The sequence below is a fragment of the Aphidius gifuensis genome, linkage group LG4 (assembly GCF_014905175.1).
Source record: "Aphidius gifuensis isolate YNYX2018 linkage group LG4, ASM1490517v1, whole genome shotgun sequence".
Lineage (NCBI taxonomy): Eukaryota > Metazoa > Arthropoda > Insecta > Hymenoptera > Braconidae > Aphidius > Aphidius gifuensis.
Window position 1 is genome coordinate 6,116,837 of NC_057791.1, and position 15,891 is coordinate 6,132,727.

Below are 15,891 nucleotides of genomic sequence, written 5' to 3' on the forward strand. Positions count from 1 at the left end.
TGATTTTATAATTGACTTTTTTGGCATTTGTGCCTGTTTAATATTAGAGTGACTATTTTTGTAAAAAGTGTATCGTCGTATTTAATTAATTTGTCAATAGTTTTTTTTTTTTTCTTATTTTGTCATACGATAACGTTAGTCTCTTGTTTTCATCACATTTATTTTGTCAATCAGTCAATGTCGATTTATATATATAAAAAAAAAAAATAAAAATAAAAAACGCTCATTATTTAGAAGCATCTTTTAAGCAGTGTGTAAGTATAATACGTATTTTAATAATCACTCAATGTTGCTTGATTTTAATGGTTTTTTTTTTTATACATTTGTTAATTAGAAACAAATAAAAATTTTAAATCTAAAAAAAAAAAAAAAAAAATGATCGTTGTACAATTTATACAATGATTGCTTCGAAATATATTTTATTGACACATAAGCTATAAAAAAAAAAAAAGAAATTAGCGACTTGCTTTAGTGTTGAGGTCAAAGTAACATGCGACATGTATTTTTTTTTTTTTGTTTTTCTCCAAAAAAAAAAAGAAAAAGAAAAAAAGAAAAGTTGTTAAACATCACCTAGTACTTGAATGTTCCCTTTAACGCAATTGTAACCATTTTTTTTTTTTTAAATCATTTTGTTATATATTTTCTTAAATCAAATTGCTTAGTTTGAATATTGGGAAGTAAGATTAATATTATTATTATTGTTTTAAAAACAAAATAATATCACGTTGTTATTAGAATTGGAAGTTTTGAACGGGTAACTGTGGTTGATCAGGAGTATTAAATTGAAATTGTTGTCCTTCTGAATCGACAGTTGGTGCAAGTCTAGTATCTTCTTCATCAGATCCAAAATAACGTTCAATAATATCAAACGCTTTTTGATAAATTTCCATATTTTGATGTGACTGTAGAAATTCAATTTTATCTAGACCTAAAAACAAAAATTAAAAAAAAATTATAATCATCAAAAAAGCAAATAAATAAATAAAATAATAAAGATAATAAATTATTTACCATAACACTCTTCAACAACAACAGCATAAGGATTAATTCCATTATGAAGAGCAGCATCTTGTTCACCAAGTCGAAGAATATTTTCCAATCCATTTAATGCAACTTGTACAATTTTCATATCCATAACAGTTAGTAAATCACAAAGTGGTTGAATACAACTATTATGAACAAGATAACGTATTTGTTCTGGTTTACCACCACTTGTTGCATTTGTTATTGCCCATGCTGCTTCTTTTCTTGTTTTAAATTCAGCTTTTCCAAGTATATCAATTAATACTGGAAATATTGATGCATCAATAACAGCTTGTATTTGTAGTGGATTACCAGCAGTTATATTTGATACAGTCCAACATGCTTCTTTTCTAATTGTTTCACGTGATGAACCCAATAAATGTAATAAACATGGTAATGCAGAACAATTTAATACAACTTGTGTTTGTACATCATCACCAGTAACAATATTACCAACAGCTCTTAATGCAGCACTAACAACATTATTATGTTCATGTGTTAATAATTCAACAAGACGTCGACAAACACCAGCATCAATAACAGCTTGTATTTTTTCATTTGGACCATCACTTAAATATGATAATGCCCAACATGAATCAGCCAATACATCAACATCAGTATGTACTAATAAATGTGCAAGTACTGGTAAACATGGTGCAACACTTGGAAATTCTGGTGGTGGATTTTTACCACGGCATAAATTTGACAATGTCCATACAGCATTACGTAGCATTGAAATTCTTGTTGTTTTTGTTAATAATATTAATAATGGTGTTAATATACCACTATTTAATATATGATCACGACATTCTGGACTATCACCAGCAATATTACCCAATGCCCATACAGCTTGTTCTTGTACATCTTCATATGTTGAACTTAATAATTTAATAAATGTTGGTACAGCACCAGCTTCAATAACCATATGTGTTTGTGGTGATGTACCACTTGCAATATTAGTCAATGCCCATGCTGCTTCAAATTGTAATGTACAATTTGTTTCATTATTTAAAAATTCAACAAAACGTGGTACAATACCAGTTTGTATAACTTCATCAATTGGTGGATTTGGTTCTTTTGATAATAATTTACGAAATTTTTGAGTTGCTGCTACTTGTTCTTCAACATTATCACTGTAAAGTGATTGTACCATATCTGCAGTTATTACTGGGTGCTATTAAATTTAATTTATCATTATTATTTACAATTTTAATAAACACATTTCATATGTAGGTTTATATATACTTACAGAATTTGTTGATGTTGGATAATCATCACTGCTTGTAACAGTATCATCATCACCACTAGTTAATATTGGTACATTACGACGTTTTGACAATTGTTGTTCACGTTTTTGTTTACGTAGTTGTACACCTTCTTCTTCACGTCTACGTCGTAATTCTTGGGAATCAAGACCAAGATTTTTGTAACGATATTTATGCTGTGGTCCAGTTGACATCTAAAGTATTATTAAAATTATTATTTATATATTTCTTTTTTTACAATGGCTTGTTGAAATTTATTTTTAAATAAAGGGGTTATGTTGGCATAAAGTTATAAAGGCATTTTATGACAAGTTTATTAATTACAATTTATTAATTATTTAGCTAGTTTATTTATTCAAGTTGTTATAATTCTATGGTGTAAACATGATACATGTGGGTGTGATCAAAACAATTATGTCTTTGTGATTACAACATTATTGTACACAGGGGCCATGACATTGATAAAAAAAATTTCATCTAAATACTTTCTATTTATACAAAGCTCATCATATATTTTTAATGATAATTATTAATTAATCGTATATACTTACATTGGATATTTATTAGTACAATAAAAAAACGTCAAGTTTTTTAGATGATTCTTATTATTTATTAATAAAAAAAAACAGATATTTCCCAGCCGCTATAGCACAATATTTTTTTTTACTCTTTTTTTATTTTTTAACGAGTCCGCACACACAAATGGCACCACACAAATCATCAAGACATGGTAATTTTGGTAAATTAGTAATACCAGGGGTTGGGGTTTATAATTTACCGTAATGTTTACAATAAATTACCGCAAACATACCAAAATAAATTTGCTAAATTTTGGTGTAAACAGTACCAAAACAAACTGACCTGTCCTCTGGTGATTGTAAAATGGCCTAAAATTTAGTGTAAATTGAACTGTAGGCTTCAATTGTGTACAGTGTCTGCTACACTTACTATATATTATTATTTACCAAGATGTCGTTAAAATTTTGAGCCAATCAAAAGACGTTTGTGATATTCAAAAGAATAACGTTCATCCAGACTGGATTCAGTTCAGGCGTTGTTGATGGGTTAAGTTTACAAGTAGAGCCCCTTTAATTTTTGTGTGTGTTTTTTTTATTTTTTTTTTTATTTATTTAAAATATTTATGTACTCGATTGACTCGAGATTATCGTGAATTATTTATCAGTATTGTTACTGTTGTTTTATTATTTTTTTTCGTTAATTAAAATTATTATTCATAATGGATGATACATCAATGGTCGAACCGTCCACAGCGTGAGTATTAAATTAACAATTAAACTGGTAGATCCTTTGTTAATACCTATATTTTATTTTTTTATTTTTATTTAAATTAATTGCTAGTTTATATTATTAAATTAATTTGTGATCAAGAAATGTATTTTATTAGTCTTGATCTGATTATTGAAAATGGCCAAAAATGTCAATGACATTTGTGTGTGTGTGTGTGTGTTGCTTGGACAGGGGAGAGCTGTTGTCCACCTGTTTAATTTATTGTTTAAATATTTCAGTGACAATGTACTTCAGCTTCTTGACTTCGAGAGTAAATCCATTATTCCCCAGTTGTTTCAAAATTGGATTGAAATTGGTTATGATAAAAAAACAATTGCAAAATTTGGCTCTGAAGTTGTTGCACATCACAAGGTAAGTTGACAATTATTATCAACAATTATTAATTGTTAGGTTTTTTATGTTTATAATTGTTTAAATTAATCAACAGAATTTATTGGAAGAAATGCTAGTTGAAACACAATCAAGAAGAACACGTTTATTTCAAGATATTGAAGCATTAGTTGAAAAAATATCAGTATTATCAAAAGAATTGAAAAAAGAAGTTAATCTTGATTATAAAAATGAGCCACTTGTTGAGGTTGAATCAAAACTACGTGCTGAATTAAAAAATCTTCAAACAATTAAAGAAGAACGTCTTACAAAATACAAATCATTATTGGAAAAAGAACATGAAATATGTCAAATACTTGGTACAGAAGCTGTTGGTATTGATACATCTTTACCATCAGAAAAAGAAATTAAAAATTTCCATGCTCGTTTAACAGAACAAGAAAAAGAAATTATAAAATTGAAACAAACATTTCAACGAATACAAGCTGAAATACTTGAGATGATTGGTGAATTATCATATGAGCCAAGTGATGATTTTGAAAAAATTATTTGCAATGATTATGATAGTTTTATTTATTCTGTTGATAATATGACTAAACTACGTGAATTTCGTGATAGACTACAAGGTGAAATTGAAGCATTGAAAGAACTTGCTGATAAAAAACGTCAAGAACTTATGAAGCTGTGGGATTATCTTAATGTAACACAGGATGAATGCAATAAATTTTTAAATGAATATCCAGGCTTTGATACAGCAACAATAACAGCATTGAATAAAGAAATTAAACACTGCAAAGACATTCGTAAAGCAAATATGGAAAAATATGTTGAAAAAATACGTCAAGAAATAGTCAAATGGTGGGATAAATGTCGAATTGGCCAAGTTGAACGTGATGATTTTAGACCATTTAATTATGAAACTTGTAATGAGGACACACTTGCGATTCATGAGATAGAAGTTGAAAAATTACGTAGATATTATGAGGAGAATGAACAAATATTTGAAATGTTAAATCAAGAGAGTGAAATGTGGAGCAAGTTGAAGGAGTTGATGCTGAGAGAAGATGATCCAAACAGATTTAACAACAGAGGTGGACAACTGCTGGAAGAAGAGAAGCAAAGAAAAATGATAAACAAGGTAATAATAATTTTGCAATATTTTATTTAATTTTTATTTATTTACATTTTAAAATTAATTTAATCAATTGAACATGTTGTTTTTTTACTTGTAAAAAAGAGGAAAAAGACCCAAATCTACAAGTGGGTATAAAAACTCTTTCATTTTCATAATTTAAATATATTTCTTTGCTTTTTTTTATTTACTATATTTAAATTATAAACTAACCGTTTTTGTTTTTATTATTATTGTTGGTAATAATTATAATTCCAACTCTTAAAAAACTGGTCTTTCTTTAGGCATCAATAAAAATACAGCAGCTTAGTTTTGAAGATGTGCTATTACAAAATTAACAAGACAAAAAATTATAATAATAATAGAGTTGTATTATTTATTTTAATACTCAAGACATGTCTTTTTTGTAAATTATTAACTTTAAGAAATCAAATGGCAATGAAAATCAAGTCCTGCTGTTATTAGTAAAACTGAAACTGTTAAACAATTACAACTATCACATTTTTGTCAGTGAGCTTTTAATAGTCATTTATTTATCAATTAACAAGAAAATTTTCAAAGGGTTTTTGTTGTTATATTCAAGAAAAATTAAGTATGTAAATCATTCAATTATTGATGGTCTTCTTGGTTTTAAAATAGTCTCAAATATAATTTTTTTTCTTTAGATACTTTTGATAGTTTTTAAAATAAATTATTGTAAATATCTTCACATTAAATTTAAGAAAACATTACTATTAATATTGTTATTAAATATTTTAAATAAAAAAATATTTTATTGATAATTACAGGCACTTCCAAAAATAAGTGAACAGTTGATACAATTGTTGAGTCAATATGAGCAAGAAAATGGCAAACAATTCCTCATTGATGGTGTATCATACGAAGAATATCGTGCCAGTCAAATACAACAATTCAATGAAGAAAAAGAAAATATTAAAGTTGCCCGAGCACGTGCTAAAGATGAAAAAAAATCAGCTAAAAAAACACCATTAAGTGCATCAAGACGTAATCTTACACATATGACAACATTGAGAAATGCTAGAACATCTGTTAAAAGAAAAATTGATGTATCACCAGTTTTGTGTACCAGTAAAAAAAGAATGATTAACAGTGAAAAAGCACGTACACTAGTTGCAAGAGCAAGAAGAAGTGGACAACATCATGTAAATCAATAATTTGATAGTTAATTATTAATTTACCAATAAAAAAATATATAAAACTAATGTAAATAATTTATTTTAGGTGTCAAGAAAATTATTGAGTAGTTCATTTAATAGTAGTAAAAATTCAGCAAGAAAAAAAACACCTAAAAAACCAACAATGAAAAATAATAAACCAGAAGATTTAACACCATATGAAGAATTTCAAAATGGTCTTGCAAATAGAGATGAACTTAGAAGTACACTAGTTTCTGATGAATTGACGAAACCAAAATCATTGAGAAATGCTCCAACACCAGTTAAAACACCAGCAAAACCATTGAGAAAACGTCCTGGTTTATTATCAGTACCTGGTACACCAAGATCATTGGCATCAAAAAGTCCAGTTATAAGCAGTACACCACGTCTTACTGCACTTCGTGGTGAATATAAATTTTAAACTACAATTATTTTTATTTTAAATAATCATCATTATCATTATTATTAATATTACTAAATACCCATGACGTATTTCTTTTTTTTTCTACACTAATCATAATTTTTTAATCTTTTTAAAATTATATTTTATTATTTTCAATATAAATGAAATAGTATTACAATAAATTTAAGTTAATCAAGGTTTTTGGTATATTTAAATTCTTTTTTTATTTGTACAACAAATGTAAATATATTTGTATTAAAAAAAAAAGAATAATAAACAAAAAAAAAACAAAATGAATTAATTTATTTCAATTATTGTTTCAATGTATTTTAGCAGCAAGAATAGTGAGTGAGATACAGGTGTTGTGGGTTTTTCAGGTAGACAAAGCAAATGGTTATTTAATAGTAGGTGTGGCTTGTAACTCCTCCCACCTGTCAGCATTCTCGAAAATTATCAGGTCACAGGTGTGAACATCAACCCTGAATAATATTGTTTTTTATTTATTTATTTTAATTAATTTTTTATTTAAAATATTGTTGTTGATAATTCATATTTTTTTTTCAATTTCAGTATACTTTTTTTTGATATATTTGAAAGTAAATAATTATTTTTTAAATTAACAAAAATGGATAAACTTGAATTAATTTGTTTCAATATACAAAATAAATGTTTAAATAAAAAATATGTATATTTAAACATTGTGTTTTTTTTTTTTTGTTTTAAAATTTCGAAATTAACACAAAAAAAAAAAAAATGATTTCTTTTGAGCTTTAATAGAAAATTATCATTCAAAATAAGTTGAGTATTTTTTTAACAGCAGAACAATACAGAAGTGAAGCATAATTTGGGAATAATTTTGAAAAAGATGTTAAACAAATAGATAAAAAGAAAAACAATCTTTTAATAACCGGTAATTTCTTAAAATATCTAATTGATATTTATAAATTTACAAAATAAAATCATTAACAGAAAAAAATAGTAATTCAATTTCGAAATTAATAAAAATATATTTTTTTCGAAACTTTTATTATTTATTTCGAAATGTCCACTTAATAATGTTATACAATTGACATAATGTTTATAAACGAACGTATTGTTAGAAAAAAAACAAAATAGATAACTAAGAAAAATGGTTGATAAAAGTTGAAGGTGAAAATATATTTAAATTGACGATCCATGAGTAATACACCCTTCTGTCATATCATAGATTTTCATTAAATGTATATATGAAAATAAATATACAGAACCAGAAATGAATATTCGGACGCTTGACTGGACGGATTGATAAAGATTAAAGGTAAAGGGACGTGTCGTTGCATGAGCCACCATAAAGGGGGTTGATATAAAAACCAAAAGGGAATGATAAAGAAGGGGAAAAAAATAAAGAACGTGTTTGGAAAGCTAGGTGACAGAAGTCACCCAGCGAAACGAACTCAAACTAAAGAAGGGGAATGATGTCATATAGGGGTTTTTCTATATCTGTGTATGTATATATGAGTAACATTCTCTTCTCTTATACATATCTTTTCTTTATTTTTATTTTATTTTTTTCGCTTGCGTATATGCGTATAGAGTATGGAGATATATACAAAAAGGGACGAGATTGATGATGAATCTACCAATCTTATATACATTGACGTACTCGACTAAAATTAAAAATTTATCAAAAAATATATTTTTAAATATTTGAATTGTGATTTCAATGTTACTATTAATAATTTATATCGAAAATTTATTATATGATTTTAAAGCTTTGGTATTTAATAATATTCAATCGAAAAAAAAAAAAAAAAAGAGTTATTTCGAATCGAAATAAAGTTTATGTCGTTGTTTCGATTATCTACATACTTCCAATTTTAAAAACTACATCAATTAATTAATATATTTATCTAAAATATATGTTAATTAAATATAAAAAAATATTAAAAATCAAAACAGTTTTTCTCATTTGTAACTGACAATTTGACATTTTTTAAAATATTGATTTTATTTAAATAAAATTTGAAAATTCAAGCTAAATATTAAACTAACAATAATTTTTCTAATTACAAATGAGTATATGTACTATTTTGATTTTAATATGTGTATAGTATTCCGACGCCAATGTAATGAAGAGACTCGAAATCCAATGAGTGACTCATGTTGATCTACAGTCAGCTTCCCTACTCGAGTAAAGAAAAAAAAAATATATATATCCCACACAAATAAAACTCAATATATATCTCCCCATATGCGTTATATTTTTCTCGTATGTGTAGGTGCATAAATACAATGGATAGAATGGCAAAAGGCCGCAAAGGTAAAAGCCCAATTCGTTGGGGGTGAGTTATGAGATGAGAGGGTAGCCACGTGGCAAATATTTTCTTCTCTTTTTATTATTTATATTTTTTTTATTCTATTTTTCTTATCTTGCCCTCTTTTCCTTCCTCATCTTTTTTTTTATTTTTTTTTCTTCTACTTACACCTAAAATATTTTCCCTTTTTGACCTCCATTACAAATATTTCTATCCATCAACAAAAAAAAAAAATTTCTATCCCAAATTTATCATAAAAAAAAAAAAGATATGAAATACTTGCTATCATTTTTCTTTTTTTTTTTTTCTAATTCATTAGAGAATATACTGAGCATAAATGTAAATATCCACCAGCAAAAAAAAATAAATATAACAATAAATACAATTCGCATACAAATGAAAAAAGAAATTTTTTTTTTTATTATTTTTTCTAGGGGATGAATAGGTTCCAATCTGTTCCATCATCTCTTTGTCGAAGGTAAATGCAATGGCTCGTGCCGCGTGTGCAAATCCACCTCTGTATATATCATTTTTTTTTTTTTTTTATTTTTAAATCTCCCCTGCTAACCCTCGGGGCTCATCCCCCGTGGCTGCACACGCCTCACACCTGAGTACAATAGGATTTTGTGATTTTCATTTTCACCCCCCTCTCATTGACGCGGGTTTTTACTTGAAATTTTTATCTCCACAAATGTTCCATTTATATATAAACGTGTATTTAAATATTTTCAATTATTTTTCATTGAGGGGGTGGAAGGGTTGATAAATTAATAGTATTTTGAACCCTCTGAAAATTGTTTGAATTTTTTTGGTAAATTCATTAATGTTTATTAGTATTTAATTAATATAATTTTATTTGAGTTTATATAAATATTTTAATTTGAAATGAATCACTATTTTTTATTTTCAATGTTTTTTTTTTTGGGTGACCTCAGGGCTGATTGTATGCAGTGCGGGTATAGATATTTATAAATTGAGTTAATTTATATAAATTATTAAAGTGACCCGCAGTCTACGTGTAATTGCCAAAAAATATTTATTTAATTAAATTTCTACCTTTATAATAGGTAGACAAATATATATATCATTTAAGTAGATGATGGAAAGGTTTTTTTTTCATTTTTATTTATAGAGATGATGGTGTTTTTGTTGAAACGAGGATATGCGGGTTCATAAGAATATTTTTATCGTTCAATTCAAACGGTAATTGTTTAATTGAGAGATGTTGTGAACGATGATTGTATGAATTAGAAGTTAAATTTTATTTTTAATGTTTATGTGTGTGTGTTTATTTTAAATATATATTTATATTTTGATTATAAATAATTACAGTTTAAATTATTTATTTTTATGAATGTGTTGGTCGAGTGAATATTAAATATTAATTATTATAAGACAATCGTATTAATAATTATATTATATTTTAGATACTTTTATTTTTTGAATTTCAGATTCCTGAACAACATCCTCTGCATGATTAAAAATTTATCTTGGTATAATTTTTCATTGTTATATACCTATACTATTTATTTTAATTTTATTTGTATATACCTATACTATTTAATACTGATAATGTTGATGATGATTTTTTTTTTTTTAAATTTTTTTATAGGTCAAAAAAAATGAGTGAATTAGAATTTTCAAATGAGTGCTTTAGATGTGGACGTTGTGTTGATAAACCCAGTGAACATATTTGGAGGTGGACTGCATTTTTGTTTGGTCTTGATCTTGTTGTTTATCTTGATACAACGACACTGAGAATCAGAAGAAATCACAGACTGGACACTGATCATATTACAATTAATCAAAGGAAACGTAATGTCATGATAAGGTAAATTTAAAATAAAAAAAATACTCTATGTATGCTGTTGATAATTAGACTGGTCCAATTGATACAAATTGATAAAAATAATTTATAAATAAAAAGTATTCAACATGTTTCAAGTGCTCACAATAAATCATTTAATATATCAATCAATTAATTATGTCATGAAAATAAGCAGCATTATATAATTTTGTTTTTCATCAAAATATTAAATGTATATTAATATAATTTTTGTTTGTGACTCGCGTTGTTAGTCAATGTTTAATTTTCATTAAGACTCAAATTTTTTACTTTTAAATCAAATGAAATATTCTCCAGATAAGCAGCAACTCTGTATATAAAAATGGTTTTTTAAAAAACTATAAAATAACAACAGTTATTTGAAATAGTAAAGTTCAATTTAAAAGTTATATCTGCAGATTGACATGTCAATTATTGGTGAATATTTTACTATTGAAAAACAAAAACACAACCAATAAACGTATAACTATATCAGGCTATTTAAAACATTTAAATGCTATACTTACATATATTATTATTATATGTATATAACATTTTAAGATTAATAACATAATGACAAATCAAAAAAATAAGGTAAAAGTATAGTTTAAAGTACACAATCACAAACAAAAGAAACGAAAAAACAGCGAGAGCTAAACTGTATATATAAACATGAGTCATACTGTGCGTCAAAATTCCACATTTATGGTCAATTTCAAAGACATATCTTTTTTAAAATTAACACTCTTGTTTAAAAAATATTTCGTATTTACAGAAGATCGTACCACTTGATTTTTCTAATTCTACAAATTTTTTTAATCTCAAAAGTTTGACAAAGTGTGATTCATGTTTACAACAATGCTGCATCTCTCATTCTTATCGCCACTACTGTGACTCTTAATAAATATATTTAATAGATACATATATACTTTTCCAAAATAAATATCCAAATTTCTAGTTTACATATTATCATTATCTACATACATATATGTATATTTACTTTTATATATATGTAAAGTAAAAAGACACTACTATCTAGAAGTAAAATTGAAGGGTATATATATATATATATATATATAGACATAGTTATAGACTATATAGTTTCTATTCTTTCCGTTTGCATGCACATCAATTCGAGTTATTGCATTACTGGCTTAGCTTTTACGTTCATTTTTACCCCCCATAACTACATATATATATATATACAACCAACACATTTAAAATCCGTCTCATATGATTGCCAACCCCTTCCACGCATATCTTTCTCCCTTGTTTCATTTTCTCTTTTCAATATACATAAATATATTTCTGATTTTATTTTTCATCTCTCTTAAACTTTATCTGATTTTTTTTTCTTATTGTTTACCCCCTGTTCCTCCCCCTCAACCTTCTGGTTTATTTGATGCACCCCCTTTTTTCCATCTGACCAATATCCAATATCATTTGTAATATTCAACGTGGATATCATGCTGTACCTTTATCCAGAAAAATCATGAAATTATTTTCACGTTCTATTTAAAGAAAAATATATATAAATATATACATATGTGCAGGATAGGGGATGAATGCAGTTTTATTTTGAAGAGATTATCACACTTGCATTGTTACAGTTTAGGTATTATATCTCCATTCAATCATCACCAGGTACAACTGCCATTTAAATTCAATTCTGCTAATTTTATATTGATTTTTTTTGTGTATATTCAAACTTTTAAATTTGTAATATTTTTAAATAGTAAATTGAAATTTATATATACATTTATATTGGAAATAAAAATAAAAGAAAATGCTACAAATACAAAAAAAAGTGTCATTTAAAATTAAATAGAAAATTAATATTTAAAATGAGTCAATTAAACAAGTAAAAAAAAAATGTTAAATACATTAATTTGACATTTTTTTTTTTGACATTTAAATTTTAACAGTTTGAGCTTGAAGTTAAATTAACATTTAATTAAAAATTTAAACCTCAATCATATTTTGGCATTAAAATTATGATAAATTTTATCATTTTTTTAATTGTGTTACGTAACTCTAATAATATTTTGTCTAATTATTTGTTCTACCTATTTTTACTTGGAAAATAAAAAAATTATTTTTATATTTTTTTGAAAAATCAAGACAAAAAACTATTATTTTTTATATATTTTTTTAAAAATCAAATTACAGATATAATTCTCAGTATATCTGACATATGACATGATGATAAATGACCAATTTTTTAGTTTTACGATTTAAAAAAAAAAAAAAATCCAACAGATAAAAAAGATACTTAAATTTTATAAATTTTTCAAAAAAGAGTATATAAAAAAACTTCTGAAAGTTGATAAATATAATTACAATTTTGTTTATCAAGCAATTCTTGAGCCCTTTTTTTAAAAAAATAAAAATTAAATTTTTTTAGACAAACAAAAAAATAAATAAATTAAAATACAACTCCCACGAATTAAAACATTAAATTTATTCTCATGGGAGCGACAAGTATATACACTAAAAAAAAAAATTAAAAAAATTAAAAAAATATATATTCACGTGTATATATAATGGTACCCGTGAGAGTGTATGTGTATCTGAACCCAGTGATGAGAGAACATTATTGTTAGGGACCGAGTTGTATGAAGCACATGGAGTGGCCCTCTTGGGTTGATGATTTAAAAAAAAAAAAAAAATTATTTCATCTCTCTTTTTCACGTCTGTATGATGCACTCGTATTAAATATATATAAAAAAAAATCTGTTCTGCATACGGGTCTTTAAAAATAATATATAAAAATAACATTTAAAAAAAAGAGAGACGACGACGACGACTACGACGACGATGATGATGATGATGGTAAAGGTACACAGACCTCGGGCTGTTGCCCAGATGGTGACCAAGACCCCGGGGGGGTTAACGTGTGCAATACCCACGTTTATATATAGGTATATATATACCCTCTTTTACAATCATACCCCCTTAAATTATTTTTATTTTTTTGTCTAGGTTTTTGAACGTTATATAGTCACTTGAGTGGTCGCCAATCTGTCGAGCACATGTGAACGATCGATTTTACCTGACTGTGATTTTTTTTTCCTCCCTTTTGACATGTACCGAAAAAAAAAAATAAAAAATACAAACATATATTTCATCTGGTTATTGTAACTTTTTTATTTTTTTAAATTTTTAAGGATTTTTGTTTGTTTTTTATTGTTTAAAATAAAATTGGTAAGTATTTTATGTATTACTCAATTTTAGAGTGTGGTTTTTGTGGATGATAATTTGAGGAATTATAAACGGTGATACATATGTTTGTATATTATACTTTGAGTAACTGAGTCATTTTGTACAACAACCAAACGTTTAAACTAAAACGAAATCTCTCATCGTACTTTGGCCTCTCCTTGACTTCCCATATCCTCTTCAACATATCACATTACATCCCTCCTTTATACTCCAGAAAGGAAAAAAAAATAAAAAATTCTTCATATATATAACCGAGTAGGTAATATAATTTCCAGCTTCGATGAAAAAAAAAAAAAAAAACGTATATTTTTTACACACGAATAAAGAAAATATTATCTTAAAATAAATTGAGATAAAAAAATTCTGTCATAAATTAATGTATCACCCTTTTTGATTAGGTATTCATCAAGATATTTTTTATTTTTTTTTCAAATAAGCGATAAACCTATATATGTATATATGCGTGCTTTTTTTATCACAAAATAAATAAAAAAAAACAAGATAATGATTTCTGTGAACGAACAAAAATTCGGTAGCATGATAATAAAATCCTTATGCTGTAATAACAAGAAAAAGTATATTTATTATCATTATTTATTTTTTGTTTTAGTTTTTTCTTGGGGGTTTCAACTAATTTTGATATATAGTTTTTGGAAAAATAGATTTGTAGAAAAGTATATGGGCTAAAATTATTTAGATGTTTAAGGTGATGTGTCAAAGTGGCTATACAATTAAAAAGACTAAATAATTAGAACTATATATATGCGTATATACACAAATGACACTGTAGGAAATTCAAGTACAATTTAATTGTCTTAACAAGTTAATAAAACTTTTAGATTAAATTTGTAAAATAGTTGTATACATATTATGTCAAATTTTCATGACAATTGTCTTGCTAATTTAAAAAATATTTTTTGTTTAAATTAATAACTTTTAGCACATTGGTAAATTGACAAGGATAATAATGAGTTATATATTTTAAATCTTCAGTCTTTTTGAGTCTTGACAGTTTATAAAAAAACTAATTTAAAAAAAAATTCATACTACAAAGATATTAATTTGAAAAAAAAATAAAATAATTACTTGAACTCCAAATTTATATACAGTGGACTCTTTAAAAGGCCAATTAATTTATAGTTTTACATAAAATTTCTTATCATTCAAATTATATTGCAATAAGAATCATTATATTGAATATATGAAAGTTGATAAAAAATCATATAAGTGTTTGTAAATTTTCTATAGGGTTCTTTGAAGTAACCCGTTCGAAGAAATAATAAAGAAATTTGAAGAAATTTATCTGAATTTCATGGTATCTTTTCCAACTTGTTTTTTTTTAGTAGTAAAATCGTGAGAAAATATATTCAAACTATAGAGGTTGATTAAGAAATTTCTCCATGTTTTTCTTCAATAAAAAATACTCTAGTTGTAATTTATCAACAAACAAAAAAAATTTCACCGTATGAAAAAATTACGGAGAATTTCAATAAAAATCCAGAAAAAATAACATTTCTACCAGGGAAACCATGAGTTTACCATATTATAAATCGTAAAAAATATAAAAAAATCATTTTCGAAATACAAAAGTTGGAAGCTGATGCAAAGACAAAAACACGGTAGATATATATATAATTCTCTCTCTGAACCGGAGCTGAAAGCGAGACAGAATGATAAAATTATCGAGACAAGGGACACACAAGTGGTGCACACATGGCGTACATTTGTGTGTTTCTAGAGGTCAGGTTTTGCGGATACATATATCAAAATAAAAAAATACTTATATATATCTGTAAAATAAATGAATATAAATAATAATAAATAATCAAAAATTTATATGTATATCTATACATACCGGTGTACTTGGTTGTCCGACGATAATATAAAGAAACACAGTTGCGAATCACGCCG

General features: G+C 25.8%; 2 protein-coding genes across 2 annotated transcripts; one reads left to right on the forward strand and one right to left on the reverse strand.

Moving 5' to 3' along the window:
- Positions 1 to 74: 74 nt before the first annotated feature.
- On the reverse strand, positions 75 to 3,021 carry LOC122854892 (importin subunit alpha-7). Its single transcript, XM_044155925.1, has 4 exons — positions 2,840 to 3,021; positions 2,273 to 2,482; positions 1,012 to 2,197; positions 75 to 928 (listed from the first exon to the last, which is right to left on the reverse strand). Exons 2-4 carry the CDS (start codon positions 2,480 to 2,482, stop codon positions 732 to 734), a joined length of 1,593 nt encoding a protein of 530 aa, XP_044011860.1. The 5' UTR covers positions 2,840 to 3,021; the 3' UTR covers positions 75 to 731.
- Positions 3,022 to 3,302: 281 nt separating this feature from the next.
- On the forward strand, positions 3,303 to 7,274 carry LOC122854891 (protein regulator of cytokinesis 1-like). Its single transcript, XM_044155924.1, has 5 exons — positions 3,303 to 3,560; positions 3,815 to 3,947; positions 4,024 to 5,064; positions 5,847 to 6,221; positions 6,301 to 7,274. The coding sequence occupies exons 1-5, from the start codon at positions 3,526 to 3,528 to the stop codon at positions 6,655 to 6,657; spliced, it is 1,941 nt and encodes a 646-aa protein (XP_044011859.1). The 5' UTR covers positions 3,303 to 3,525; the 3' UTR covers positions 6,658 to 7,274.
- The last annotated feature ends 8,617 nt before the right edge of the window (positions 7,275 to 15,891 follow it).

Coding starts and splice junctions, on each gene's coding strand:
- LOC122854891 (XM_044155924.1), top strand. CDS start 3,526: ATGGATGATACATCAATGGTCGAACCGTCCACAGC. Junction 3,561..3,814: donor ATGGTCGAACCGTCCACAGC/GTGAGTATTAAA, acceptor TAAATATTTCAG/TGACAATGTACTTCAGCTTC. Junction 3,948..4,023: donor AAGTTGTTGCACATCACAAG/GTAAGTTGACAA, acceptor ATTAATCAACAG/AATTTATTGGAAGAAATGCT.
- LOC122854892 (XM_044155925.1), bottom strand. CDS start 2,482: ATGTCAACTGGACCACAGCATAAATATCGTTACAAAAATCTTGGTCTT. Junction 2,198..2,272: donor ATCCAACATCAACAAATTCT/GTAAGTATATAT, acceptor TAAATTTAATAG/CACCCAGTAATAACTGCAGA. Junction 929..1,011: donor TGTTGTTGAAGAGTGTTATG/GTAAATAATTTA, acceptor TTTTGTTTTTAG/GTCTAGATAAAATTGAATTT.